Here is a 27,356-nt window from a genome sequence, read left to right on the forward strand (position 1 = left end):
GCAAAGTGCTACCAGAAGACAGAGAGAAAGTTCCCAGTTCTGAAGCTCATCCACTTGGTCAATGAGTAAACGCCATGTTTATCCACCCACAAGTGGGATTAGGCAGTCCCTGTCAGGCTCGAGAAGAGAGGGAATTTCCCCGAAACAAGGAGTTTTGGCAGCTGCTTGGAAATATTCCTTAAAGTCCCCACCGGAAGGCAGACTAATCACAGTTGGGTCCACTTACAGTCATTATCCCGGGAAATGAGTGAGGGAGAGGCCCCCACATCTGTTAGGAAAACAGTGAGAGAGAGAGAGAGTCACCGTCCCCTTTGCTAGAGATGGCCCGTGTTTCCTCCAGCCACCTGGGTTGATTTGGAGGATGCCTAGTTAAGCCATTCCAATATGACAGGAGGGAGTTTCTGGTCTGGTTATCTCTCAACACGTCCTGCACGAGGCCCTTCAGGCTGGGTCCTGATTTAGAGCCCTGAAAGCCTAGAGGGATCTAGGGTACCTCTGTCTCTTCACCCTGTTTCCTGCAGAAGAGACCTGATAGATCCTATTGTGGCCATGCAGGGAATGTTACAGGAGCTCAGTCCTTTCCTAAATTTGCAATCCAAATTGCTTCCAGTGGGTTCAAGGCACTCTCAGGCAGAGTCCTTGAGAACTGAAGAGACCATGCCTTGCCATGAAGGTCACGCCTTATTTTACCTTGCCTTGAAGAACCTGATGTGTTTAACCCATGGAAAACACTAGAAAGTTTTACAAGGAGAAATTACCCAGTTTTGCCCTACCCAATCCAGAGGAATCCCTGCAGAGAATGGTTTGTTTCCCATCTCGAGAACCCAGTAGAAGTTACCCCGTACCTGTAACTATGAAGGAGACCCTACATATTGGCTCTCCCCTGTGAACCCAGGCATCCCATGGTTTCCTACCCAGAGTGGCCTAACATCTTGGGTTAAGGGGGCTCAGGCCGGGAGTAGCCACTCTTAACCTGTCCATCACCTGACCCTCCTTTTCTCCTCTGGATTTCCCCCCCAAAATCTGGCCCAATCATAAAGGCTTAGCAAGATAATAGCAAATATGTTCCCTGGGTGTTTTTCCTGTCCGTATACCTGGGGTCCCATTTGCAAGCACGGCTCTGCTGAGGGGTGCTGACCCTGAGATTTAGCATCATCATGATTTCATATTTCTGTTGTTGCAACAAGGAGTCTTCAACTATATGCCCCACTTAAGTCCCAGCCACTAATGCAACCAGCCAAGGAATTGCCTGGGGGTTGTAGTTCCCTCCTTAGTACCCAAAGAATTCCAACGGGAGTAAATGTCCAATGGGAGGAAACACTGGGTTCCCTCCAACTTATCATAAAAAGAGATAGCTCTAATCCTGCTTGCCGCTAACTTGGGTTTTGATCCCTGGCCGTGACTGAATCTAAACTGTACCTACCAGAAAAACATAGATCTTAGCAGGCCGCAAAAATGAGGAAAAGATTCTCCTTCTGAACTAACTTCTCACGAAAGACATCTTTAAATGAAAAAGGCTTGTATCTACCTAGTCAACACACTTCGTGAAATGAATCCCTGATTAAAAAGGCATTGTGATCACCAGAGACTGAAAGGGCCCTACTATAGGCAAAGTCCCTGAGATGGGAGAAAGCTATTTAAGAAAAGCAGATGAACAGAAAGCAGAACTGGGTAGGGTTAGGCCACCATACCCTTCTTTTGAGGAAGGGGGATTGACCAAACCTTTGTCCAGAAGCCTATCACCTGAGACTTAAGACCAGGGGCCTTTTTTTTTTTTTTTTAAATAATTTATTTATTTGCCAGAGAGAGTACACACAAGCAGGCAGGGAGGCAGGCAGAGGCAGGGAGAGAAGCAGGCTCCCCGTCAAGCAAGGAGCCCAATGTGGGACTCGATCCCAGGACCCCGGGATCATGACCTGAGCCGAAGGCAGCAGCTTAACCAACTGAGCCACCCAGGCATCCCAAGACCAATGGCCTTTTAACTGGCCGACAGGGGCCCGGTTTTGTTATTCATGAAAAGAGGTCCCCAAAGGGAGAGACATCTCCCAGAAAAGAAAAGAAAAGAGTCCATTTTTTCCCATGCTTGGGTGAAAGTGATCCTGGATCTGGGCACCTAAGTGAAGCGGGAGAGCTAGGTTCTTGCCTCACAGGGTCAAGGGGCGCCTGGGTGGCTCAGTGGGTTAAAGCCTCTGCCTTCAGCTCAGGTCATGATCCCAGGGTCCTGGGATCGAGCCCTGCATTGGGCTCTCTGCTCCACGGGGAGCCTGCTTCCCTTCCTCTCTCTCTGCCTGACTCTCTGACTACTTGTGATCTCTGTCTAATAAATAAATAAAATCTTAAAAAAAAAATGAATGAATCTCATAGATTCATGGAGCGTGAGTAAAGCCATAGAAGTTTATTAAGTGAAGATACAGAAAAAGCTCTCAAGAGTGAGAGGGGTACCAACAGCGTTGACAGCGTTGCCCTTGCAAAGAATTTTTAAAGAGACCTATATGGTGAATTAACACTCTTGCTGCACCTATGTAAATAATCAGGTCAGCCTGAAGAGTGTCTTTATTTTGTGACTGAGTGATCTTTTCTTTGAGATTATTATGATGGTAGAGGTGGGACAGAAAGACTTTGTGAAAGACTTTGAAATGGGGAGGGGGGATTAGTAGGTATTCAATTTAGCTCACCTATGCAGGTTATCTATGCCTTTAATTGTCTTTGTGGTCATTTTACAATGCTGTAATTCTTAGAAAACTCTTTTGTGGGATGCCTGAGTGGCTCATTCCCTTGAGTGTCTGCCTTTGGTTCAGCTCATGATCCCAGCGTCTTGGGATCCAGCCCCACGTCAACTCCCTGCTCAGTGGGGAGCCTGCTTCTCCTTCTCCCTCTGCCCCTGCTCGTGTGCTCTCTCTCGCTCTCTCTCTCTCAAATAAGTAAATAAAATCTTTTTAAAAAATTATGCTCCAAGTAGAGACTGAATGAATGTAAATAAATATGTAAATATTTCTGCCTCAAATTGCTTATAAGCAGTTTGGGGAGAAGACAAAGTACCTATAATGATTTGCATAATAACACAGTTTATGGAACATGGCAAATATTTTATATAATACTTGTAACACATCTATGAGGTAGTTATCATTAACCCCACTTTGCAATGAGAAAACTAAGGTTCAGAAGAAGTTCAGTTTACAAAACTAGTAAATGGTGGAACTAGAATTACAAGACAAGGCCGTTGGTTCCCAAGGCCAGTTTTATAAAAACAACTAAGGTTTAAGACCACAGCCAGAGGTGGGAATTAGGAAAAATACAAGTCTTCTTCTAAAGCAGGGTGGGGGGGGTGCCTGGCTGGCTTAGTCGGTAGAGCATATGACTCTTGAGCTTGGGGCCGTGAATTTGAGCCCCACATTGGGCATGGAGCCTACTTAAAATAAAGTTAAACAACAACAACAAAAAAAACAGGGCTGGAATCCAAATAGTAATCAAGCAGCTGGATTCATTATTATGTCAGAGTTTCAGTCAAATTATGCTAATTCCTTTATTTGAGACCAAAGTAGAGCCAGACCTCTTTTTTTAGTTGCTATAATCACCAAATTTGGTTAGCTTTGTCATTCAAGAACATAATACCTTCTTTAAATACACTGTGGTCCCATTTATTCATATAAAGCATTCCTATAAATTTTTTCTGTATTTATTGGCATGGAAAGATATCCATGACAATACTGTAAAGTAAAAATAACAGATTATAGAACAATATGTGCAATATGATTCCATATGTGTTAATGCAATGGACACAGTTTGGAATGTCGTACACCAGATTTTCTTGTTGGGTGGTTGACTGTGGTTATCTCTGGGTGGTGAGATTTGTTCAAAGATAAACTGAGGCATATTAAAAATTTTTAAGAGTCTATTTGGGCAAAATCTGTTCAAATCCGGCAGCATCCAATCTTGCAGATAGGAAGGAGCTCCAAAGAGCTGTACAAAATGAAAAACTTTTAAGCAGAAGGGAGTGGGAACAAGGAAGTTACACTTGGCAAAAAAAAGGCAGGTCAGTTATAGCAAAGTTATTTCCTTTAGGGGATCATAGGGGTCTAGCAGGTAGATTACCTACCTGGTGCTGATCAGGAGATTCCTTTTTTAAACAAATATTTTATTTATTTATTTAGAGAGAGAGCAGGGGAGAGGGACAAAAGGAGAGGGAGAGAATCTCAGGCTGACTGTCTGCTGAGCGTGGAGTCTGATTGGGTGCTTCATCTTACAACCCTGAGATCAAGGCCTGAGCTGAGATCAAGAGTCAGACACTTAACTAACTGAGCCACCCAGGCATCCCACAGCAATGTGTCTTTTTTTTTTTTTTTTAAAGATTTTATTTATTTATTTATTTGACAGAGAGAGTAAGAGAGGGAGCACAACCAGGGGGAGTGGGAGAGGGAGAAGCAGGTTCCCCACTGAGCAGGGAGCCCGATGTGGGGCTCAATCCCAGGACCCTGGGATGCTGACCTGAGCCAAAAGGCAGACTTTTAACAACTGAGCCACCCAGGTGCCCCAGCAATGTAACTTTTTTCTTTTAAAGATTTTATTTATTCACTTGACAGAGAGAGAGATCACAAGTAGGCAGGGAGGCAGGCAGAGAGAGAGGAGGAAGCAGGCCCTCCGCAGAGCAGAGAGCCCGATGCGGGGCTTGATCCCAGAACCCTGGGATCATGACCCGAGCCGAAGGCAGAGGCTTTAACCCACTGAGCCACCCAGGCGCCCCCGAGCAATGTAACTTTTAAAAGGACATTTTCATGCACATACAAGGCCTCTGTTACTCTGAGGGAGATGGCAGATGATTACACTGATGCCAGCCACACAGCCAAGGGGACACATCTGTTGTCTGTAAAAGGGTGGATGAGGGCAGATAAATGGGCAGACAGTAACTATGAACAGCAGTAGGGCCAAAATGATCTATCACTTTTCACTTCTCCCATTCTCTTATTGGTTCATCTAACAATCATAATCTCAGTTGCAAAGCCTATGACTACAATATTGTAGATAGAACCAACTCTAATAACATTTAATTCAACTTGGACTTGAATTAGAAGGACAAAGTGTTAGACTAAGGAAAGTGGTTTCTTTCTCTTTTTTGCATTTAAATTTTTTAAAAAATAAAAGTAATCTTTTGTAAACACCACAGCATGTTTGTGAAGCATGAGAGGGCCACTCAGGAGCTAAGCAAGGCTAATTTACACATCCATGGGACGTAAAATGTTTTCTGACTGGGAAGCTTCTCAGCTGTCAGGCAAGGAGACTGGAGACTTGGTCCAAACAACATGCTGTCGGTGCCTGAAGGAAGAAAAGAAAGTTCTTAAATGGGACACAGCTGAACTCAATCCTATGCTAGCAATTTATTTTAGGCATGTTGTTATCTGAAAAGAAAATTTTTGCATTTACTCCAGAGACGTCATTAGAAAACTCAAAAGTCAGAGTTTCCATTTAACCTCAAAGCATGGAAAGATAGGTAGGTAGGTAGATAGATAGATAGATAGATAGAAGATAGACAGATAGATGGATGTAACGCTCCTTTAGAACTACTTTGTTAAAATTTTCTAACTGGGGTGCCTGGCTGATTCAGTCGGTAGAGCATGTGATCTTGATCTCGGGGTCTGTGAGTTCAAGCCCCGTGTTAGGGGTAGAGTTTACCTTTTTTTTTTTTTTTTTTTTTTTTAAGATTCTATTTGTGAGAGAGCGAGAGAGCACACAAGCACATGAGTGGGGGCAGAGGCAGAGGAAGGAGGAGAAGTAGACTCCCCACTGAGCAGAGAGCCTGAATGTTCAGGCTCAATCCCAGGACCTGGAGGTCATGACCAGAACCGAAGGCAGATAACGCATTGAACCACCCAGCTGCCCTACATTTTTTTTTTCCTTTAAGATTTACCCATTTATTTAAAAAAAAAAAAAAAAGATTTACCCATTTATTTATTTTATTTCAGAGGTGGAAGAAGGTTAGACAGGTAACCAACTGAGCCACCCAGGCATGCCTGGGGTAGAGTTTACTTTAAAAAAAATAAAAATTAAAATGTTCTAACTTTATGTCTTAACATAAGCTTTAGTATCTTATTTTAAATATGCTTAAGTTTCAGGGGCACCTAGGTGGCTCAGTTGTTAAACATCTGCCTTTGGCTCAGGTCATGATCCCAGGGTTCTGGGATCGAGCCCCGCATCGGGCTCCCTGCTCAGCGGGAAGCTGCTTCTCCCTCTCCCACTCTCCCTGCTTGTGTTCCCTCTCTCACTGTGTCTTTCCCTGTCAGATAAATAAATAAAATCTTAAAATAGCTTAAAATAAGCTAAATAATATGAGTTAAATTTTATTTTGTATATGAATATTTAACTTTTTAAGTTGGAAAATGCTCATTGGGTCATATAGCATTGAATTTATGTTTTTAGAACATAAGTTGAAAGAAGTGTTTATACCCAGACACCTTCAAGCATAGGTAATAATATCTGAATATCTACATGAAGATAATTTTAGAATTCCAAATCAGTACACAGGACAGATTTTTTTATGACTTGCTGACATAACAAAGTCTTATATAACAATTAAACAAACTATTTACATATATTTTATAAATCACCTCTTTTAAATATGATTACTGTTGACCCAGTGCTGTACTTATACTTCGATACTAATATAAATGGTATGTTTAGCTTGTCTTTTCTCATTAGAAACTGAGGCTGGCAAGTTAGTTACTGGCAGACGGCCTCCTAAGTTCTTCCTCCCTGTCAATATTATAAATACTCTAAGACCATCCATAAGTTGTAGCACTTTCTAATGCCTGACCCGACTTTCTCTGCCTCTGAGAAAGGTATCTGTTATATAACCACCCTTACTGGTGGTCTGGAACCATGTGGTACACCAACTGTAAATTTGGGGCCTTGGGGAAAATCTTTAAAAAACAAACAAACCTGGGGCACCTGGGTGGCTCAATCATTGGGCATCTGCCTTCAGCTCAGGTCATGATCCCAGGGCACTTGGATCAAGCCCCGAGTCAGGATCCCTGCTCCACGGGAAGCCTGCTGTTCCCTCTCCCACTCCCCCTCCTTGTGTTCCCTCTCTCATTGTGTGTCTCTCTCTCTGTCAAATAATAAATAAAATCTTTAAAAAAAAAAAAAAAAAAACAAAAACAAAGAAAACCCCACCAAAACCATATTGGCTCACCAGCGCAGTACACCTTTTCTCAATCTGTGATGTTACAAAGGTAGGTAGGTGTGCAGATAAAGGACTGCCTCAACAGGCCTGGGTTGCTTATACCTTGCACCACGAAAAAACGGCCTATCTTCAGGGACTAGCCCTTGCCTGATCTTAGGAGATAACCAGTGAACCTTGGAATATTCTGACAGTCTGACACAAGTGTGTATGTCTGAGACCTTGGGCCATGCTGTACTAGTTTGAGCAGATAAACTTATTCTGACAGTATCTGACAGTATCCTCTATGGTAAACACCTGTTTTTCTGGGGGTGAAGGCAAGGAGGTCAAGAGGGGCTGGAGTCTGAGTAGCTAAGGTCAGCTATGTAGGCTCTGATGCATTCATGACTGTCTCCCATAAAAACTCTGGACACCAAGGCTCAGATGAACCTGGTAATACTTTGCATATGTTTTAACACGTTGCTGGGGAAATTAAGTACATGAATGATACTCCCCTGGGAGAGGATGCCTGGAAGTGTGCACATAGGTTCTTCTGGATTTTATCTCATGCACCTTTTCCCTTTGTTGAGTATAATCTATACTGTGTCATTATAATCAACCCTTTGAATCCTGTGAGTCCTTCTAGTGAATTATCAAGCATGAGGGTTATCTTGGGGACCACCTACATAGTAGGACAATCTGACCCTGGCATAATAAGGTCATTGGCTGCTTAGACTATGATTCTGCCTCCTTTGGGCACTGCAGTTTTGCCCTTTCCCCAGGCTGAGAGTCAGAGAGGGCCAGCCCACCTTCCCATTCTTCCTCTTCAAAGGGTTCATAAGGATTCTAATCCTTGTGGCCAGAGCCTCTCCAGAGTGAAGATAGGGAAGAAGAAGAATTCAATGTTCAAACAGTGTCATGCAAAACAAAATAAAAGCTAACATTTATTGAGCACTTACTGTGTTTTCTTTTAAGTGCTTTATACATACTGTCTCACTGAATCCTCATACAACCCCATATATCGGTTAAATTACCCCTGTTTAAAAGGAATTCAAGGAACTTGAGGCTTGGAGAGTTAAGGGACTTGTTCTCTTGCTAATATGTGGTCAACCAGATTCAAAATGAAGCCTGAAGTTAAGAGCCTATGCTCTTAACTTATACAAAAGTGTGAAACATACATACATACATACATACATCAAGAAACTAACTATAAAATAAAACTAATAAAAAATAAAACTGTTTCTATTGTGGCATAAGACAATGTTCCCATGAGGTGGATTTTTTTTATTTCGCTGTGAGACATTAAGTAGAAGGCTCTGCTACACCAACATGATTCCTGTCATCGCAAATGTCCCACAACCCTCAAAAATTCTGAATTTCCTAATTCCAGAATTGACCCACCTCGCTCAGGTGGCTCTTATTTTTCATGCATTCCAGTGAATTGCCCACCTATAGAGTTCCACAGAGTCCACCTATCAAAAGCCTGACATCAAAGAGGGATTAGAACATGAAAGAGAATCTCAGACTAAGAAAGCCTAAAAAATGAACTCATCATAAAATAATGTACAAAGATTGGATTAAAATCACTTAAATACCAGATTTCTGAGTAAAAGGTACTAAAGTGTCCTAAAGGAAAGCCATCAGGCAGACAGCATCCTAATTAGTATAAATTATTCTAATTAAATTCTTACAGACCAATTCGTTATTTTGTGCCCTAATTGTTAAGTATATCATGACCAAACTAGATAATCATAGTCAACATCCTGATAGAAATTTGGAATGTTGGGGAAACAATATGAATTAACAGTCCAGAAATCTGATTTTGAATGTGGCTTTCCCTATTAACTAGCAGTGTGACTTTGATCAAGTTACTTGAGCTCTTTTGGCTTTGATTTCTTCATTTGTAGAATGTGGAATCAATTTAAGGTCTCTTTCAGCTTGAGCAATATATAAATATTTTTTAAGATTTATTTATTTATTTGAGAGGGAGAGCAAGCACGAGTTGGGTGGAGGGGCTGAAAGGGAGGGAGAAGCAGACGCCCTGCTGAGCAGGGATTCCCAATGTGGGGCTCATTCCCAGGACCCTGAGATCATGACCTGGGCCGAAGGCAGACACTTAATCGACTGAGCCACCTGGGCGCACACATACATATGTATATATATATATTTTTTTTTTTTTAAATACAAAACTATATTGTAACTTTATAATATTAAAACTTCATATTGGCTGGCTCAGTCAGAAGAGCATGCAAGTCTTGATCTCAGGGCCATTGAGTTCAAGCCCCATGTTGGGTATAGAGATTTCTAAAAAAAATTTTTTTAATTAAAAGTTGGGGCACCTGGGTGGCTCGGTCATTGGGCATCTGCCTTTGGCTTAGGTCATGATCCCAGGATCCTGGGATTGAGCTCCGCATTGGGCTTCCTGCTTGGCTGGAAGCCTGCTTCTCCCTCTCCCACTCCCCCTGCTTGTGTTCCCTTTCTCTCGCTGCCTCTCTCTCCCTCTGTCAAATAAATAAATAAAATCTTTAAAAAGAAAAAAAAGTAAAACTTAACTTGGCCAAAAACTGTATTTCAGGAAATATATTTACATGATCAGGAAGAACCAAATGGGCTGCTCTGCAGAGATTCAGCTAAGGAGTATCTGCAGAGTCCTGTTTGGAAGGAGAGTATATTTATGTAAATCTGTAATCTACCTATGCATTTTGTTAGGAACATTCCTCAGGGGCGCCTGGGTGGCTCAGTTGGTTAAGCGTCTGCCTTATGCTCAGGTCATGATCTCAGAGTCCTGGGATGGAGCCCCAGGTCGGGCTCTCTGCTTGGCAGGCAGTCGGCCTCTCCCTTTCCCTCTGATCCTCTTCCCCACCTGTGCTGTCTCTCTGTCTACCTCAAATAAATAAATAAAATCTTTGAAAAAAAAAAAAGAAGAAGAAGAAGAACATTCCTTATGAAGAATTCAGTACCTATATCCCAAAGAATCTATAGTTTGTAAAGGGTACTGCTACTGTCAGACCTACGAGAAATACTAAATGGAAGTCTTTGCGCTGAAATGAAAGGACACTAGATAGTAACTTACACACACAGAGAGAAATAAAGAACACTGATAAAGATAACTACACAGGTAAAAATAAAAGACAGTTAAATGTATGTTTGTGTGTAACTCTTTTTTCTCCTGTTTAGTTTAAAAAGATACTTGCAGGGGCGCCTGGGTGGCTCAGTGGGTGAAGCCTCTGCCTTCGGCTCAGGTCATGATCTCAGGGTCCTGGAATCAAGCCCCGCATTGGGCTCTCTGCTTGGGAGGGAGCCTGCTTCCTCTCTCTCTCTCTGCCTACCTCTGCCTACTTGTGATCTCTGTCAAATAAATAAAAAAATAAAATCTTAAAAAAAAAAAAAAGATACTTGCATAAAGCTATAATTATAAATCTGTGTTGATGGGCCCATAATGTAGAAACTATAATGTGTATGATAATAACAGCGCAAAGGAGCAGGGAGGGAAAAGACTTATATTTTTGTATACTATTGAAATTAAGTTGGTAATAATCTGAACTAGATTGTTACAAAGGAGCATGTTAATTGTAATCCCCGGGGCAAACATTAATTTAAAAACTCCAAAACACATGGTAAAAGAAATCACAGGAGAACAGTGTGTATACTAGAAGGTACCTATTTGACACAAAGGAAGGCAGTACCTGGGGAATGGGGGGGAAATATGAAAATAAATAGCAGTATGACAGATGTGAACTCTACCTTATCAGTAATTATAATACTGTAAATGGACTAAACACTCCAATTAAAGTCAGAGATTGAAAAGATAGATTTAAAAAACATGATTTAACTGATGATTCACTTTGTACCATTATAAGAGACCCACTTTAGATTCAAAAACATGAATAGGCTGGAGCACCTGGGTGGCTCAGAGGGTTAGGTCTCTGCCTTTGACTCAGGTCATGTTCCCAGGGTCCTGGGATTGAGCCCCACATTGGGCTCTCTGCTCAGTGGGGAGCCTGCTTCCCCCTCTCTCTCTGCCTGCCTCTCTGCCTACTGTGATCTCTCTCTCTCTCTCTGTCAAATAAATAAAAATAAATAAATAAAATCTAAAAAAAAACACAAAAAGCCACAAATAGGTTGACAGTAAGGGATGGAAAAGATATACCGTGAAAATAGTAACCAAAAGAGAGCTGAAATGGTGATAGTACCATGAGACAAAATAAGACAGTGCAAAAAAAATTTTACTAGAGGGGCACCTGGCTGGCTCTGTGGGTAGAGCATGCAGCTCTTGGTCTCGGGGTTTGTGAGTTGAAGTCCCATGTTGAATGTAGAGATTACTTCAAAAGAAAATATTTTTTTAAAAAAGAAAGAAAATTTCTCTAAAAACTAAGCAAAAGAGAGATGGCAACCAAATGTGATGTATGCTTTTTTTTTTTTAGGATTTTATTTATTCATTTGACAGACAGAGATCATAAGCAGGTGTTTCAGCCTGTTGTAGAAAGCTGATCAAGCACATGCCATCCTCTCCTTTTGGAATATACTTGCCCTTTATTCAGCTTAGAAACTTCTATTCTTCCTTCAAGACCAAGCTCGGGTTACTTCTTTGGTGAACCTTTATATATTCATCCCACCCTCCCCTGCACCGCCTTCTCTCACCAAAATGAGAAGTATGTCACTTCCTCTTCTGGGTTCCCACAGTATTCTGTTTATTATATCTAGTCTCACATTTCGTTATAAGTATCTGCTTATAACTGTTTTTCTTCTTTCCCGTCTGCTTACCTTCCTCTCTAAATTATGAGTTACTCAAAAGCATATGCCACTTTTTATTCCCTTATATATTTGTTTTCCCGGGTAATTCAAAACATTGGTAGAATACCCCATATAAAATCTAACATCCATTCAATAGAACTGTGCTGTGTAGAGAGAAGAAAAACATAAACCAGAGGAAAAGTTGAAAGGGAAAAATTAAAGGCCTACATCATGTACTGGGCCATAGTTTGGAGATCACTTTACTTCATGGGACATTAAGTAGTAACTAAGTAATTAAGTAAGACCCCAAAAGAGCTAAATCGTGAGATATCTTTCAACTTCCATGGTTCTTTCTGGACCTAACTTCCTCTCTGACAGCAGACTCTCCAGTGTCTAACAAAGAAAGGAAAGCAAGTACTAAATTAATTCACTCAGACTTCAATGTAATGAATTATGTGTTCCAAGAGTTTTTCAGAGCAAACCTGAAGGAGTACCAGGGGTAAATCCAAAGGATTCAAGCTACTGATGAGATAGCTAATCAATACAAGGAAGTTTCTTGAATGGATTTCCCTCCAATTAAACCACATTAGCAATACCTATGTCACACTGTACATAAGCCTGTTCTTAAGTAGAAGCTATTTTTACATTTAGCATTTGGCAAATCCTTCCAGTGTCATAATTAAAAAACTCATTGTAGCCTCTACCAGGTGGTTTTTTTTCCCCATTATACTCTACCTGGGCTTTAGTGTACCGATCCCTAAGGAAGTCTGAGTAGCTGAGCTTTTTTTGGAACCTGTGAATATTGCTGGCAAGAATTATCCACCCACATATTCCAAAAACAATTACCAGTTTGGAGAATTGAGCACTTTCCCCCCTAATACTGGAGACTAAGCCTTAGATTATATCATGTGTTAGGCTTGAAAAATCATTGCCTCTGGGATGAGCACCACAGCTAAGAAAGACTAAAAGAAAAAAAGCTTTAAAGGCTTGGCCCTGTGAAAAGGATGCATCTTTCCAACCTCCACCTTTCCAACCAAACCTGTCCTTGAACATCATCAGAAACAGCAATGACACCAGTCTGAACTCTGAAGGACAACAATCTTGAGTACAGGGAGGTGGTATGGGGAATGAAAAAGGTGTTTTATTTAAAATGTCCTTCCTGATAGCCAAAGTCCAGGAACCATGTAATCTGTATATTATGAGGTAACCATGTTGTCTCTATTGCAAAACCTAAGAATGTCTACAGAAATTTGGAATTCGGAAACCAGGAATTTGTAGATCAGTTGTTGCATAAAGAATGCTGGCTGTAAGATCAAAAGACCTGAGTTTATATTCCAGCTCATGTTTTCTGAATATAACCTTGTGTAAGTATTTCCTCTTTCTCTGCCTCAGTTTTGCCATCTATTAAAAAAAAAAAAGGCATTATCACCTTCCTTATAGAGTTAATAAGATTATATGAGATCTAAAGTATTTGACACAAGGACAGCATATAGTATATACCCAATAAATATCTATTACAATTAAGGACTGATTGTTCATAAGAACCTCAGTAATACAAGACTGAACCAGATTCATGGCCTACTCGGCCTGGTATTTGTCTCTGATGCTGGCAGCAAGGGGCATTTTGGGAGAGAAGAGAATGTGCTTTTTTGTTATCTCAAATGAATAAGGCTTTATCTGAAAATATCTTTAAGTTCTTTGACTACCTCTAAAATAATGTATCACTCATGAACGGATCTACATCAGTTGTCATATTTATATTTGCAACTGGTAATGAGTTCTCTTACTTTTATCAAAATACTACTTCTAAAATGCAAAGGGATATCCCTTACATTTTGTTTTTTAATTGAAGTATAGTTGACACTCGTTAATTCATTTTTTTCTAAGTTTTTTTAAGATTTTTTATTTGAGAGGTACCTGGGTGGCTTAGTCGTTAAGTGTCTGCCTTTGGCTCAGGTCATGATCCCAGAGTTCTGGGATGGAGCCCCACATTGGTCTCCCTGCTCAGCAGGAAGCCTGCTTCTCTCTCTCCCACTCCCCCTGCTTGTGTTTCCTCTCTCGCTGTCTCTCTCTCTCTCTGTCAAATAAATAAATACATAAATAAAAATAAAAAAGATCTATTTGAGAAAGTGGGGAAGAGGCCAAGTGAGAGAGAGAAGCAGACTCCCCACTGAGCTCGGAGCCTGATGCAAGGCTCCATCCCAGGACCCTGAGATCAAGACCTGAGCCAAAATCAAGTGTCAGATGCCTAACCAACTGAGCCACACAGGCACCCCTTGTTTTCTATATTTTGTGAACAATTCTTTTTTTGTTTTGTTTGTTTTTTAAAGATTTTATTTATTCATTTGACAGAGAATGAGAGATCACAAGTAGGCAGAGAGGCAGGCAGAGAGAGAGGGGGAAGCAGGCTTCTTGCTGAGCAGAGAGCCCGATGCAGGGCTCAATCCCAGGACTCTCAGACCATGACCTGAGGCTTAACCCACTGAGCCACCAGGTGCCCTTTGTGAACAATTCTATATTTATCTTACCCTTAGTCTTGACTTCATAGTCTTGGTTCAGATTTTTTTCTATCCACTTTAATTTCAGAGAATAAAAGCACCCTAGGCTTTTAGCAGTTAATTATCTAGTTTCTAATTCATCCAGTTCAGCACATCATAGATACTTTTGAGTTCCTACCGCAAGGTGCAAAACTGAAACATGCAAAATGTAAGATGGAGTTTCTGTTTTCAAAAGCTTAGAGTCTCCTGGATAACCTTTTTTTTTTTTTTTTTTAAATTAATGACCTGCTATGACTGAGGCAGCTGTATCTATAGAGTCAAAGCATTGGTTCTGGAGCCAAACTACTAGGGTTCAAATTCTGGTTCTGCCACTTAGAGAATGATCTTGGGTAAATTGCTTAAGTTCTCTATAATTCAGGCAGGTTTTTTATCTGTAAAGCTAAGCTAAAGCTAAGCTAACAATATTACCTGGGATTATTGTAAAGATAAATTAGTTGTTCCAAGTTAAGCACTTAGAGGCTGAGTAGCAAACAGTAAGCACTCAGTAATTTGAGGTAGATGTTAGAGCTGTTCACAAATATTCCTATTCTCTCTTGCAGACACATGGAATGTATATATAGTAGGATCACATTCCCCCCGCCCCGCCTTTTTTAAAAGATTTATTTTTTTTTGAGAGAGCAGAAGAGAGAAAGGGAAGGGCAGGGGGAGAGGGAGTAGCAGGCTCCCTGCTGAATGGGAAGCCCAACACAGGGCTTGATCTCAGGAACCTGGGATCATGACCTGAGGGGAAGGCATATGCTTAACTGATTGAGCCACCCAGGTGCCCCTTTTCTCCCCCTTTTAAGTTAGGTGTGGGCCATGTGTCTGACTCTGGCCAATGAAATGTGAGAAGTGACATGTGGGTAGAATCTTAAAAATCAGTACATAATTGGGGTGCCCGCGTGGCTTAATTAGTTAAGTATGTGGTTAAGTGTCTGTCTCTTGATCTCAGCTCAGGTCTTGATCTCAGGGTCATGAGTTCAAGTCCCACATTGGGCTCTGCTGTGTGTGGAGCCCACTTAAAATTGGTACAGGATTTGGCAAGTTAATTTCCCTCTGCCATGGTGATTAAGTAAGCATGTGCTGAGATGGTGCCCTGAAACTAAGAGGTGTAACTAAGTATCACATATCTTGTGACTAAGATGAATAGAGCCTCTTGCCAGTCCACAATGGACAAGTCACTTGAATGAGACAGATTATGTTGTGTTAAAGCACTAAAGACTTTGGTGGGTTTTGTTAGTGAAGCTTAACCTGGGCTATCTTGATCAGTCCACTATCATTCTGGGTGCTGGGGGTACATCAGTGAATCAAACTGATGAAATGTTGCCCTCATGGAGTCTCTCAGCATTCAAATACAATATCCAAACTATTCTATGCAAACAACCTATTAAGAAACCAAAATGATAGATAAGAGGTTGCCACCTCTTTCTTCCTTCCACAGTGAGAGTTTTGAAAGGCTGCAAATGAATCAAAACAGGAAAAAAAAAACAAAACATGCTAGAGAAGAAAAGAAGCATCCATATTATGGTCTCCTCTTATCTAACTCATCCTACCAAAATGCAGGACTCAGGTAAACAACACAGAGATCATCTCATACAAGCACAAAGGAAACAAGAAAAATGCTGAACAGGAGCATTAAGAGACCTGGGAGCATTTACTCTGGCCCTTCCACTAACTGCCTATGCGACAGATTGTCAAGTCTCCAGGGTCTCTCAACACTTGGAATAAGGAAAGAGGATCTCTCCCTCTGAGAGGTAAATGATATGATGTATCTGAACATCTGTTTATTCATTTATTCATTCTTCTAATTGACAAATAGTTATTGATAATCTACTGTGTGTCAGGTAATATGATGCATGCACAGCGACCCAGGGATGAACAAGACAGACATGACCTCATGGAGCTTACATTGTATGAAAGATACACAATTATAAGTCATTAAACAGATTAATCTTACAATGCCGATAGTGATAAGTGCTTGGAAGCCAACAGATATGATGAGTGTGACATAAGAATGGTACTTTAGATTGGGTGGTCATGCGAGGCATCCCTCTGGAGGTGATGCTGAATTTGGAAACATGACTGATAAGAAGGAATCAATCCTCTGAAGATCTGGAGGAAGAGTGTTCTGGCTAGGATGGCATGTACAAAGGCCCTGAGGCAGTAAAGAACATAAAGAGTTTAGAGAAGAATGAGAGATAAGTCAGAGATAAAGGAGTTATCATGGAGGCTCTGATAGGCAATAAAGAATTTGAAAGCTAATGGAGATTTTTAAACAGAAGAATGATATAACTTAATTTACCATTTATGTTTAAAAAGATCATCCCAACTGCTAGATGGAGGAATGAGTTTAGAGGCAACTCCAATGGTCTAGATAAGGGATTGGATAAGTGGCATAAGTAGAAGCAACAAGAAAGGTCATGGCTGAATACATTTTGGATGAGAAGTGACAAGGTTCAGAACACACTCCCCCAAAATATAGCACCTTGGTATACTGAATATTTTGAGCTGAAAGAATTTGAGAAAACAGCATATGCAGGAAATTCTCTCTGACCTTTCTCCACCCTGCTCCCTTGAAGCAGGTCTAAGAGAGGTGCCCTCCCTGTACACAAGACAGGACAGTGAGAGGAATCCAAACAGCTCTTGCTAGTTTTCCCTAGTTTATTATTCTTAGTCATACCCCCTTTTCTGTACTATCCCACTTTTCCATGACTCTCTATTCTTCATCAAACCTAATATTAAACACACATAGATTTATTTCTTCAGGTCTTCCATTTCCTTATAAAGGCTTCCATGTCATGTAAAATTTGTATTAAATAAATTTGTAGGCTTTTCTCCTGTTAATCTGCCTTTGTCAGTTTAATATTCAGACCCAGCCAGGAACCCTGAGAGGATCAAGGGAAACTTTTTCCTCCTCTACACAAATCAAGGAGATATACTGATTGTTGGATGTGGGGAGTGAGAAAATTAAAGCTGATGGAAGATGTTACTTCCTAAAATAAGGAAAGCTAAAGGAAAAGGAACAGATTTGGAGGGTGAAGATCAGGAATTCTGTTTTTGGACATATTAAACCTGACAAACCTACTGGGCAGATTTTCAAGAAGGATAAATGAGATAATGTATTTAAAACCCTGAATATATAATCAGTGCTCAAAAAAAAAAGTTATTTTCTTTCCAGTTTGCTAAATTTCCTAAATTCAAGTGCCCTAATATAATAAGAGAAGATAATATCTATATTACAGATTCACTGTGAGCCTTAATAGACTTACTATGTATGAATAAAGGTTATCAATAGTAACATGTAGTAGCTCTTACCATGTGCCAAGTACTCTTTTAAGTGTGTTACATTTATTGATGTAAACTCTAAGGAAGGCGCTGTTATCTCCATTTTACAGATGAGGAATGAAGGTGCAGACTAGCAGGTAAATAACTAGACCAAGTCTACACAGGTAGAGAGCAAAAGCTGAATGAAAACGTATTATTAAGAAATGAATTATTAAATGCCCCCCAATGTGTATGGCAGTTAATAAATGGAGAAACAGATCATGTTGAGTTTGTTTTTTTTTTTAAGATTTTATTTATTTATTTGGTGCAGAGAGAGAGAGACAGAGACAGAGATCACAAGTAGAGAGACAGGCAGAGAGAGAAGGGAAGCAGGCTCCCCACTGAGCAGAGAGCCCGATGTGGGGCTCGATCCCAGGACCCCGAGATCATGACCTGAGCCGAAGGCAGCGGCTTAACCCACTGAGCCACTCATGTGCCCCGAGTTTTTAACAAATAGTTATTGACCATCTCCTCTGTGCCAGGCAGTGTTCTAGGAACCAGAGATACAGCAGGGAACAAAATGGGCCAAGAGTCCCGCCTCGTGGCCTAGCCAAGGAAAAACCCAGAGAAAGAATGATGGGCTTAGCCTAGAAACATGTCAGCTCTGAATACAGAAGTGGGCAAAGTGGGGATCAGTTGGCAAACTCGTGGAGCCCTTTTAATTCACAGTCTGTGACCTGTTTCTGTTCAAGCCAAGATGTTTTTACTTTTTTTTATTTTTTAAGTAAACCCTGTGCCTATCATGGGGTTCAAACTCACAACCTTGAGATCAAGAGTGACATGCTCTACTGACTGAGCCAGCCAGGAACCCTTGTTTTTACATGTTTTAGAGAGAGAGGAGGAGAGGAAGAGGAGGATTATAAATATGATGATATGAATGACCTTGAAGGGGGAGAACATGTTCACCATGAGCAACAGGCCAGGATGTAAAACATACATTTGTTGCCCAGTCGGGAAGCCACATGGAGCCTGGGATGGCTGGAGAGCCCATACTCCCTGGAAGGAGTGGTGAAAATACAAGGACAAAGACAGGTAAGATGTTAAGAGGTGAAGAGGTGAAGAAAGACAGGTAAGAGGTTAAGAGGTGAAGGCTGCTGGATTTGACAGATTTGTTTTTCTTGGTAGGTGATGGTATGGCATTGAAGATGAGTGAATTCATAGAAAATTCACTTCTGGGTAGTAGCTTCTTGCACTTAAAAAATACGTATTTAATCTTAGAAGAGTTTAAAGAAATGTTTTGATGCCCACAAGAGCAGAACGCTAGAGGATTCTTCCAAAAGTAACTGTTAAAGAAAATATCAGCCTTTTAATAAAAGCTCTGCCCTAGCAACCTTAGAAACTCTTTGTTTTAGGAGATGAACCATATCAAACACCAATGGAGATCTCCCCGTGTGCTTTAAGCTCATCTTTGCTGGGAAGGAAATCTCAGTTTTATCCAATGCCAAGTTCTAGCCTAATTTTTTTGTTGCTTTTACCTTCCATTTTTCTTTTGGAAGGGAAGAGAGTGGAATTTTATCTGCATGTTTGCAAATTATATTCTGAAGTGTTGTAACCGCAAAATGTGTCATGAAATAAATAAGAAATCTGATCGAACATGGAACCGGGAGGGCTGGGGCGCAGAGGTAATAAAGGATGCGTTGGCTTAGGGGCTTTATTACCATGACAGCTAGAACAAAGGCAGAATGGGAACCTGAACTGGCTGAAAGTTAAATAACCAAATGTGTACAGTAAGATGAGAAAACCTTTGAGAATGGAAAAGGATGTCTAAAGAGATGGCCTTAGAAGGAGGACAGCGCCCTAAAAAAATAAATAAATAAATAAAAAAGGAGAGTAAACAGTTTATCTTTCAAGGAAGGAGGAACTGGTTCTAAAAAACAAAGCTGCCTGGCACTGAAATCATGTAATTGAGGGCGCCTGGGTGGCTCAGTCGTTAAGCCTCTGCCTTTGGCTCAGGTCCTGTGGTCCCAGGGTCCCAGGGTCCTGGGATTGAGCCCTATATTAGGCTCCCTGGTCCGAGGGAAGCCTCCTTCTCCCTCTCCCACTCTCCCTGCTTGTGTTCCCTCTCTTGCTATCTCTCTGTGTCAAATAAATAAAATTTAAATTTTAAAAAATCATGTAATTGAAGTGACTGTGTTAGCATGGATAAGAGACAAATATATGACATATAACACCGAAATCAGGAAAATTCTCCCCATTGTGCTATTAAGTGAGGATTTAATGTTCATAGAGGGATGGTTAGTCAACTCCACCTGTGGCTACTAATTGGTACTATACCTAGTACCTTTACCAGCAATTTTCTGATACCTATATGTCACTCACCTGCAAAGCTGTCCAAGGCACTGAACTATAATAATGCTAGAATTATTTTACAAAGCCTCAGGAAAAGAGATGGTTAAGGCATTTGTACTCAACTTGATTATATTTATTTCTCACTGAAACAATATTGTTTAAAAATGATTACCAATTTTTATTTTTTATTATTATTTTTTAAAGATTTTATTTACTTATTTGAGGGAGAATGAGTGAGAGAGAGCATGAGAGAGGAGAAGGTCAGAGGGAGAAGCAGACTCCCCAGGGAGCTGGGAGCCCGATGCGGGACTCGATCCTGGAAGTCCGGGATCATGACCTGAGCTGAAGGCAGCTGCTCAACCAACTGAGCCACCCAGGCGCCCCTGATTACCAATTTTTAAAAAAGATTTCTTTAATTATTTGAGAGAGGGAGAAAGAGAGAGGGCAGGGGAAGGGGCAGAGAGTAAGAGTCCCAAGCAGACTCCCTGCTGAGTGGGGAGCCCAACTCAGGTCTCAATCTCACAACCCTGAGATCATGACCTGAGTCGAAACCAAGAGTCTCATGCTTAACCAACTGAGTCACCCACACGCCCCAATGATAACCCATTTTAAACAACATTAATAGGATGGGGCACCTGGGTGGCTCAGTCAGTTAAGTGTCAGACTTGTGTTTTCAGCTCAGGTCATGGTCTCAGGGTTGTAAGACTGAGATCTGAGTTGGGCTCCTCAATGGGTGTGGACCCTGCTTAAGATTTTCTCTCTCCCTCTCCCTCTGCCCTCCTTCCACCCCCAGCCCCCAACCCCTGCCCCCACTCCCCCAGACAGGAGCTCTCTCTCTCTCCCTCAATAAACAAACAAACAACATTAATAAGAAACATTTCTGTATTCATTTGCTGCTGTAACATAGTACCACATAACGTGTGGCATTCTACAACACAAATTTATTCTCTAATAGTTCTGGAGGTCAGAAGTCCAAAATGGGTCTCACAGGGCTAAAATCAAGGTGTCAAGAGGAATGCACTCCTTCTGGATGCTCTAGGAGAAAACCTGTTTCCTGCCTTTTCCAGCTTCTACAGGCTGCCCAGATTCCTTGGCTTCCGGCCCCTTCCACCTTCAGAACTAAATCTGTTGTGCTGCAGCACTCTGCCTCCCTTTTCCACTTTTGAGGATTTTGTGACAACTGTGGGCCCACCCAGGTAATCCAAAATCTCCCTATTTGACTTACTTATTTTGCCTGCCTTCTTTTCTTTTTTCTTATCTTTTTCTTTTCTTTTCTTCTTTCTTTTTGGTTTGTTTATTGGACACTGTTTTTTTTTAATACCCCTATTTTAAAGTCAGCTGATGAGCAAGCAACCTTAATTGCATTTGCAACTTTAATTCCTCTTGGCCATGTAATGTGACATATTTACAGGGTCCAGGGATATCCGTTGGGGGCCATTATTCTTCCTAACATAACTCTATTGTGCAAGATGGACAGCCAGTCTGTCAACAATGCTGAAATCTTAGACTTGTTCAGCTCCTTTACACATTCCTCTATATGCCTGAAAGTTTTTTTTTTTTTTTTGAAAGGTAAATTTTGTACATAAAGGATTACCAGATGAATTGGTATACCTCTGGGGAAGATTCTTGGCTTGGAGGCCTAGGAAACTTTACTGTACTTTTCAGATTCTGACAGCTCAGAAAGAACAATATATAACAGTTGGAATACATATACTCTCTTGTCAGGGCAAGTAACAATATCCTAAAATCATTTCATTTTGTCAAAACAATAAATGTTTACACTGCAGACAGTAGAAAAAGCTAAACATTTAATGTTTTAAAAAGCATTTGATAAAGGATATACATTTTTAAAATTTTTATTTCAAGGGAATGAAAATAGGAAAAAAGCACTTTTGCTTCCAACTTTTACCCAAAAAAAAAAAAAAACCACAAGTAAATTTACGTAGTGATATTAGCCCACAGAGATTTTTTTTTTTTTTAGATTTTTTTTAAATTTATTTATTTGACAGACAGAAATCACAAGCAGGCAGAGAGGCAGGTAGAGAGAGAGGAGGAAGCAGTCTCCCTGCTGAGCAGAGAGTCTGATGCGGGGCTCGATCCCAGGACCCTGGGATCATGACCTGAGCCGAAGGCAGAGGCTTTAACCCACTGAGCCACCCAGGTGCCCCAACCACAGAGATATTTTAAGGAGAAAAAAATAAAAGCTTTTTTCTTTTCACTAAATTGTAACCTTTTCTTACAGATGTGTTCCAAACAAGTTATGCTTGTCTTGGCAAAACAGCCCCACCAAGTCTCGCCAATTTCTCCTTTGGGAGATGCAGAGACTAAGGGGAGGGGGGTGGAGATGGGAGATGAGGCTAGACACCTGTCCCCAGTGGAAAAAGGAACACATCTGGACAACAGCTCAGATTAAAGGGAGCCAAGGGGGAAAAAAACTGTAATTGGAGAAGAGACTGCTTCCAATGTGTTGCTGGTTTATAAAGTAAATTTATTCCTGAAGGAAAGGAATACAGTAGCAGCACACTAAAAACTGGGACAAGGCGTGTGTGTGCCAGACTATATCTTCTTCAAGAAGTTTTGAAGTCTAGTTTGGATCAAGTGACCTTCCTGAGATTGCCGGGGGTCCTGTGCTCATCCCATCCATTCATTCATTCACTCACTTACTCCTATCCAGCACCTAACGCGCTCTAAGCACTGTTGATAAAAAAGTAAACAAGACATAATAGTACTTAGTACACTGCATTTATTTGCATTATTTGGGGCTTTTTTTTCTCTCCCACAGCAGCTTCTGGGAAGGGGCCCTATTTCATTTTTGCATCCTCAGTGTCTAGAACAAGGGACTGGCACAGGCTAGGCGCTTAATGAACGAAAAAAGTGACTTTAAAGCATAATTTTTATAGGGGGCTATGTTCTCACACAGATAGCCCTATTTGGGGGGCACAAGGGATGACCAGTACACATGATGAGAAGGGGCAAGGTATCTTTATTCGGAGTACATAAAGCAATCCACAGTTTTCCTGTGGCTTCTAGTCCTAAAGTAAGTTTTTTTTAAAAAGTACGGGAATCCAGGGAGGGATGGGGAAGGTCTGCCTCCTCCTCCCTCTTCCTGCATACTGAGGGCTGGAATTGGGGGACCCAAGAGGGGAGTTCTCACGAGCCCGCCTGTCTGCCCGCGCTCCTCACCAGGTCAATGGCCTCGACGTCCCGCAGCGCCAGGGCTCGCCGGATGGACTTGGGCGGGTTCTCGGTCAGGTAGATGAGCCGATCGCTGAGCACCACGTACTTTAAGGCGTGCTTCTCCGACTCGGACACCACGATGCACGGCTCGTAGGCGCGGATGGCGTCGTAGACCTCGGGGGGCAGCTGCCTCCGCAGGAACGCGTCCAGACGGCTATTCGTGTGCGAGGGGAAGCCAGACCTTGCGGGGCCGGCCATGCGCGGCGCCCGAAGCCCTGCCCAGTGCCGGGAGCGGTGGACGCCTCGGCCCGGCCCCGCCTCCGCGCCGCCTGCGTTGGAACCCGCGCGCGCCACAAAGCCGCCCGCCCCACCGACGCCGCCACCTCCCCGGGGCGGGCGCAGGGCCGCGAACTTGGGTGCGGGTCCAACAGTGGGCGGGGCGAGGAGCTTCGGGTGAATCGTCATCGAGCAGCCCGCGGGCTGCGGGGCGGGTATGGAGGGGCTCTCTTCGCCCTCTGCTCACAGCAGCCCCAGCACCCCCGCCTGCCTCGGCTGTCGAGGACCACGCCGTTTCTAACAGCCGGTATTGATAAGGGAACCCACAATTTCAAACTGGGTTTCTGTTAGAAACGCGTTGAAATTTACCGATTTCTTTTAAATAGGCAGAACAACCCTAGAATCCTATGAAGACCAATCACACAGATTTAGCACTTGATTGTAGCATTGCCTGATACAGCCTTCTAGTTATTAATGGGTATAAACGTAGATCTTTTCTCCAACTAGAAAGCGCTCTCTCTGAAGGAAATCTTATAAATTGATTTGGCACGCCCAAGCCTTAGGGGTAATGCTTGTCTTCCCAAGGTCCAGGGAAAAGCCCCGTAGACCATCAGAGCTTAATCTTTGTAGGATGAATGAATGGTTGAGGCTGGCATCTTGAAAAGCTGAATTGGAGGAATTCCTCCTGAAAAGGAGGGATGCTAATTGTGCACCCTTAAAAGTGCTGCTTCCTTTTTTACAGATCAGGAGTCACTATAAATTAGGTTAGCGTGATGAGAAGGGCATAGCAGAAACTTGTCTCTAACAACCCCAGGTAACAACTTTCATTTTAATTTCAAATTCATTGAAAATTAGAAAAGTCATTCCTGTTGCCCATTCTTCCAGAGGAATGGTACACATTTGTGTGTATTTTTGCTCCAGTTACCCACAACTCGGAACCAAATTGTGTATTCTTTATTGCAGTTCCTGTTCTCCTCCTCATATTTTGCCATTGTACACTGTATGCTATAAACAATTTCAAATCTCATGGGAAAAGTATAAAATTAAAATACATAAAGAGATACTGTAGACTAAATCACTGTGAAAAGGAACTGGGGAGAAATGTTGGGGTGGCTAACCAATTCTGAGGAACTCAGTAGAAGCCAAGGAAAGCAGTATTTCTTTTATTGGAGAGATTGTATTTAGTGACTAAGGAGAGAAGTGCCACCTGCTGACAAAATCTTAAATGACTAGCATTCCAAGTTTTCCTAATAATCTGAACAGAGATCTGTCTGACTCTTCCTAACTTCAAAGGTGGATAAGAAGGGGGCCCCAGAGACGTGGACTGTTTCCTCTAAAATAAAGACTATCCCCCGTCTAAACCACTGGAAACAGTTTACTGTGTCAAACCAACAGAAAGGAAAGGCCTTTTACCTTTGCCAAGGAGCTGCCAACGCCTGGGTGGCTCAGTGGGCTAAAGCCTCTGCCTTCAGCTCAGGTCATGATCTCGGGGTCCTGGGATCGAGCCCCACATCGGGCTCTCTGCTTGGCGGGGAGCCTGCTTCCCACCTCTCTCTGCCTGCCTCTCTGCCTACTTGTCATCTCTGTCAAATAAATAAAATCTTTAATTAAAAAAAAAAAGAACCGTTCGGAGGTGAATGGCTAGGTCAGAAGTGAAATGTGAAGCCCACTGAAGGGGAAAGACCTCACTCTTAAGTTGCTCTTTAGTGTCCATCAGGCTGTTGCTCCGTCCGCGGGACTAACAGATACAGAATAACACCAGCAGAACTAGAAGAGACAGTACACCTGACCTATCTAGAAGAGACAGTACACCTGACCTATCCGCTTGGTGATAAGGCCACTGGACTTGACAAACATTAAGAGGAAGCGCATGCAGAAGGGTATTTGACGAAAGGGTTGGTGGCTAAGGTGACCTCAGTTAAACTTTCAGTTTTGTGGCAGACAGAAAAGGCAGTGTCATGGTTTCCAGGCACTTAGTGTTCTCTACTGTTGCCAAGGTAACAATAAAGTTCAGATTGCAGGAAAGGGTGTTCATGGAGGGGATAGATCCAGAGCAGGATAAACCTTCATGGCCCACCTGAAATCACCCGCACATTCCGCGACCCTCATGGACACAAACTCCAGCCTAAGTGACCGCCCAACACCTGCCCTAACTTCAGATCCCAGGGAGCTCGCCTCAGCGTCTGTAGATCGGACCTGCCATGCCCTAGGCCCTATCCCTAACCCTAGCTTGGGTTTTCAGGCATCCATCCCCAGAGGCCTGGCATTGAATCCCTCCATATGGGGACCCCTGAGCCAAAAACCAGAACTCCTGATGCTCCCCAGGAGAAAATCTTGCTATTTGGAACTGGGTAAAACACTCAGAGTAGGAGAAAACTTCATGGGCCCTGAGGCCATGACTACTATCGGAGGTCGCCCTGGATACAAACCCGCATTGTGACCCTCAGCCTGAGCTCCATTTTCAACTGAATCCCCTGGGGGGCTCACCCCAGAGCCAGCAGGATGGGCCTGCCATGACCCGGGCCCTAATCCTAACCCTAGGGTGGGTTTTCAGGCATCCATACCCAGAGGCCTTGTCTTGATTCCTTCCATATGGGGGACCCCTGAGCCACAAAACAGGACTCCTTTGGTCCCCCAGAATGAGGCCTTGCTATTTGGAGCTGTGCGAAACACCCAGAGCGGGAAAAAACTTCATGGCCCCCTGAGTCCATCTCCTAATTCGGCGGCCCTCATGGACACAAACTTCAGCCTGAGCCACAGACTGACACCTACCCTAACTTCAGATCCCAGGGAGCTCCCCTCAGCATCTGCAGATTGGGCCTGCCATGCACTAGAACCTATCCCTAACCCTAGCATGGGTTTTCAGACTTCAGTCCCCAGAGTCCTGGCCCACAAGCCCTCCGGACTGGGGACTCCAGAAACATACCACAAGGCACCGCCTGCGATCCAGAAGGAAACCGTGCCCTATGGAGGTGCACAAAACCGCAGATTAGGTGAAGCCTACAAGGACCCTGATGTCACCCTGACATTTGGAGGCCTGATGTGGACACTGCACATTCTGACACTCAGCCTGAGCCCACCCCAACCTGATCGCCCAGGATAGCTCACCTCAGGGCCAGCAGATCTGTCCCACCATGCCCCAAGGCCCTAATCCTAACCCTAGCTTGGGTTTTCAGGCATCCATCCCCAGAGGCCCGGTGTCGAATCCCTCCGTGTGGGGGACCCCTGAGCCACAATACAGAACTCCTTCTGACCCCAAGAAGGAAACCTTATTATTTGGAACTGTGTGAAACCCTCAGAGTAGGGAAAACCTTCATTGCCCCTGAGGCAACCCCCATTTTTGGAGGCAGCCCTGGACACAAACCTGCATTGTGAAACTCAGCCTGAGCCTCATTTTCATCTCAGCCCGTTGGGTAGCTCACTCCAGAGCCATCAGATCGGTTCTGCCATGCCCCTAGGCCCTAATCCTAACCCGAGGTTGGGTTTTCAGGCATCCATACCCAGAGGCCTGGTCTTGAATCCCCCCCATGTGGGGGACCTCTGAGTATGTCCTGTCCCCCAGAATGAAACCTTGCTATTTGGAGCTGCGAAAAACCCCCAGAGCGGGATAAACCTCCTTCACCCCCTGAGGCCAGCACCATATTTGGCGGTCCTCATGGACACAAACTCCAGCCTGAGTGACTGCCTGACACCCACCCTAACTTCAGATCCTGGGGAGCTCACCTCAGCATCTGCAGATCGGGCTTCCCATGCCTTAGGCCCTATCCCTAACCCTAGCTTGTGTTTTCAGACTTCAGTCCCCAGAGTCCTGGCCCACAAGCCCTCCAGATTGGGGACTCTGGAGCCACACCACAAGATTCTGCTTGCCC

At 42.8% G+C, this 27,356-nt stretch overlaps 1 protein-coding gene and 1 long non-coding RNA gene across 5 annotated transcripts in view; one reads left to right on the plus strand and one right to left on the minus strand.

Moving 5' to 3' along the window:
* LOC116877744 overlaps window positions 1-21,279 on the plus strand; it is a 64,254-nt gene extending 42,975 nt beyond the window's left edge. The window contains exon 3 of the long non-coding RNA XR_004384703.1: window positions 21,102-21,279. This is a non-coding gene — a long non-coding RNA (uncharacterized LOC116877744). The remainder of the gene's footprint in view (window positions 1-21,101) is intronic.
* Window positions 1-23,522, minus strand: part of CUNH12orf56 (chromosome unknown C12orf56 homolog) — a 92,948-nt gene extending 69,426 nt beyond the window's left edge. For all 4 annotated transcript variants that reach the window (XM_032874656.1, XM_032874655.1, XM_032874659.1 and 1 more), the window contains exon 1: window positions 23,218-23,522. In XM_032874656.1, the coding sequence (XP_032730547.1) occupies window positions 23,218-23,469 (252 nt within the window). In that variant the 5' untranslated portion in view covers window positions 23,470-23,522. The remainder of the gene's footprint in view (window positions 1-23,217) is intronic.
* Window positions 23,523-27,356: the final 3,834 nt, after the last annotated feature.

This window comes from Lontra canadensis, unplaced genomic scaffold (assembly GCF_010015895.1).
Source record: "Lontra canadensis isolate GAN:19392208 unplaced genomic scaffold, GSC_riverotter_1.0 scaffold53, whole genome shotgun sequence".
Lineage (NCBI taxonomy): Eukaryota > Metazoa > Chordata > Mammalia > Carnivora > Mustelidae > Lontra > Lontra canadensis.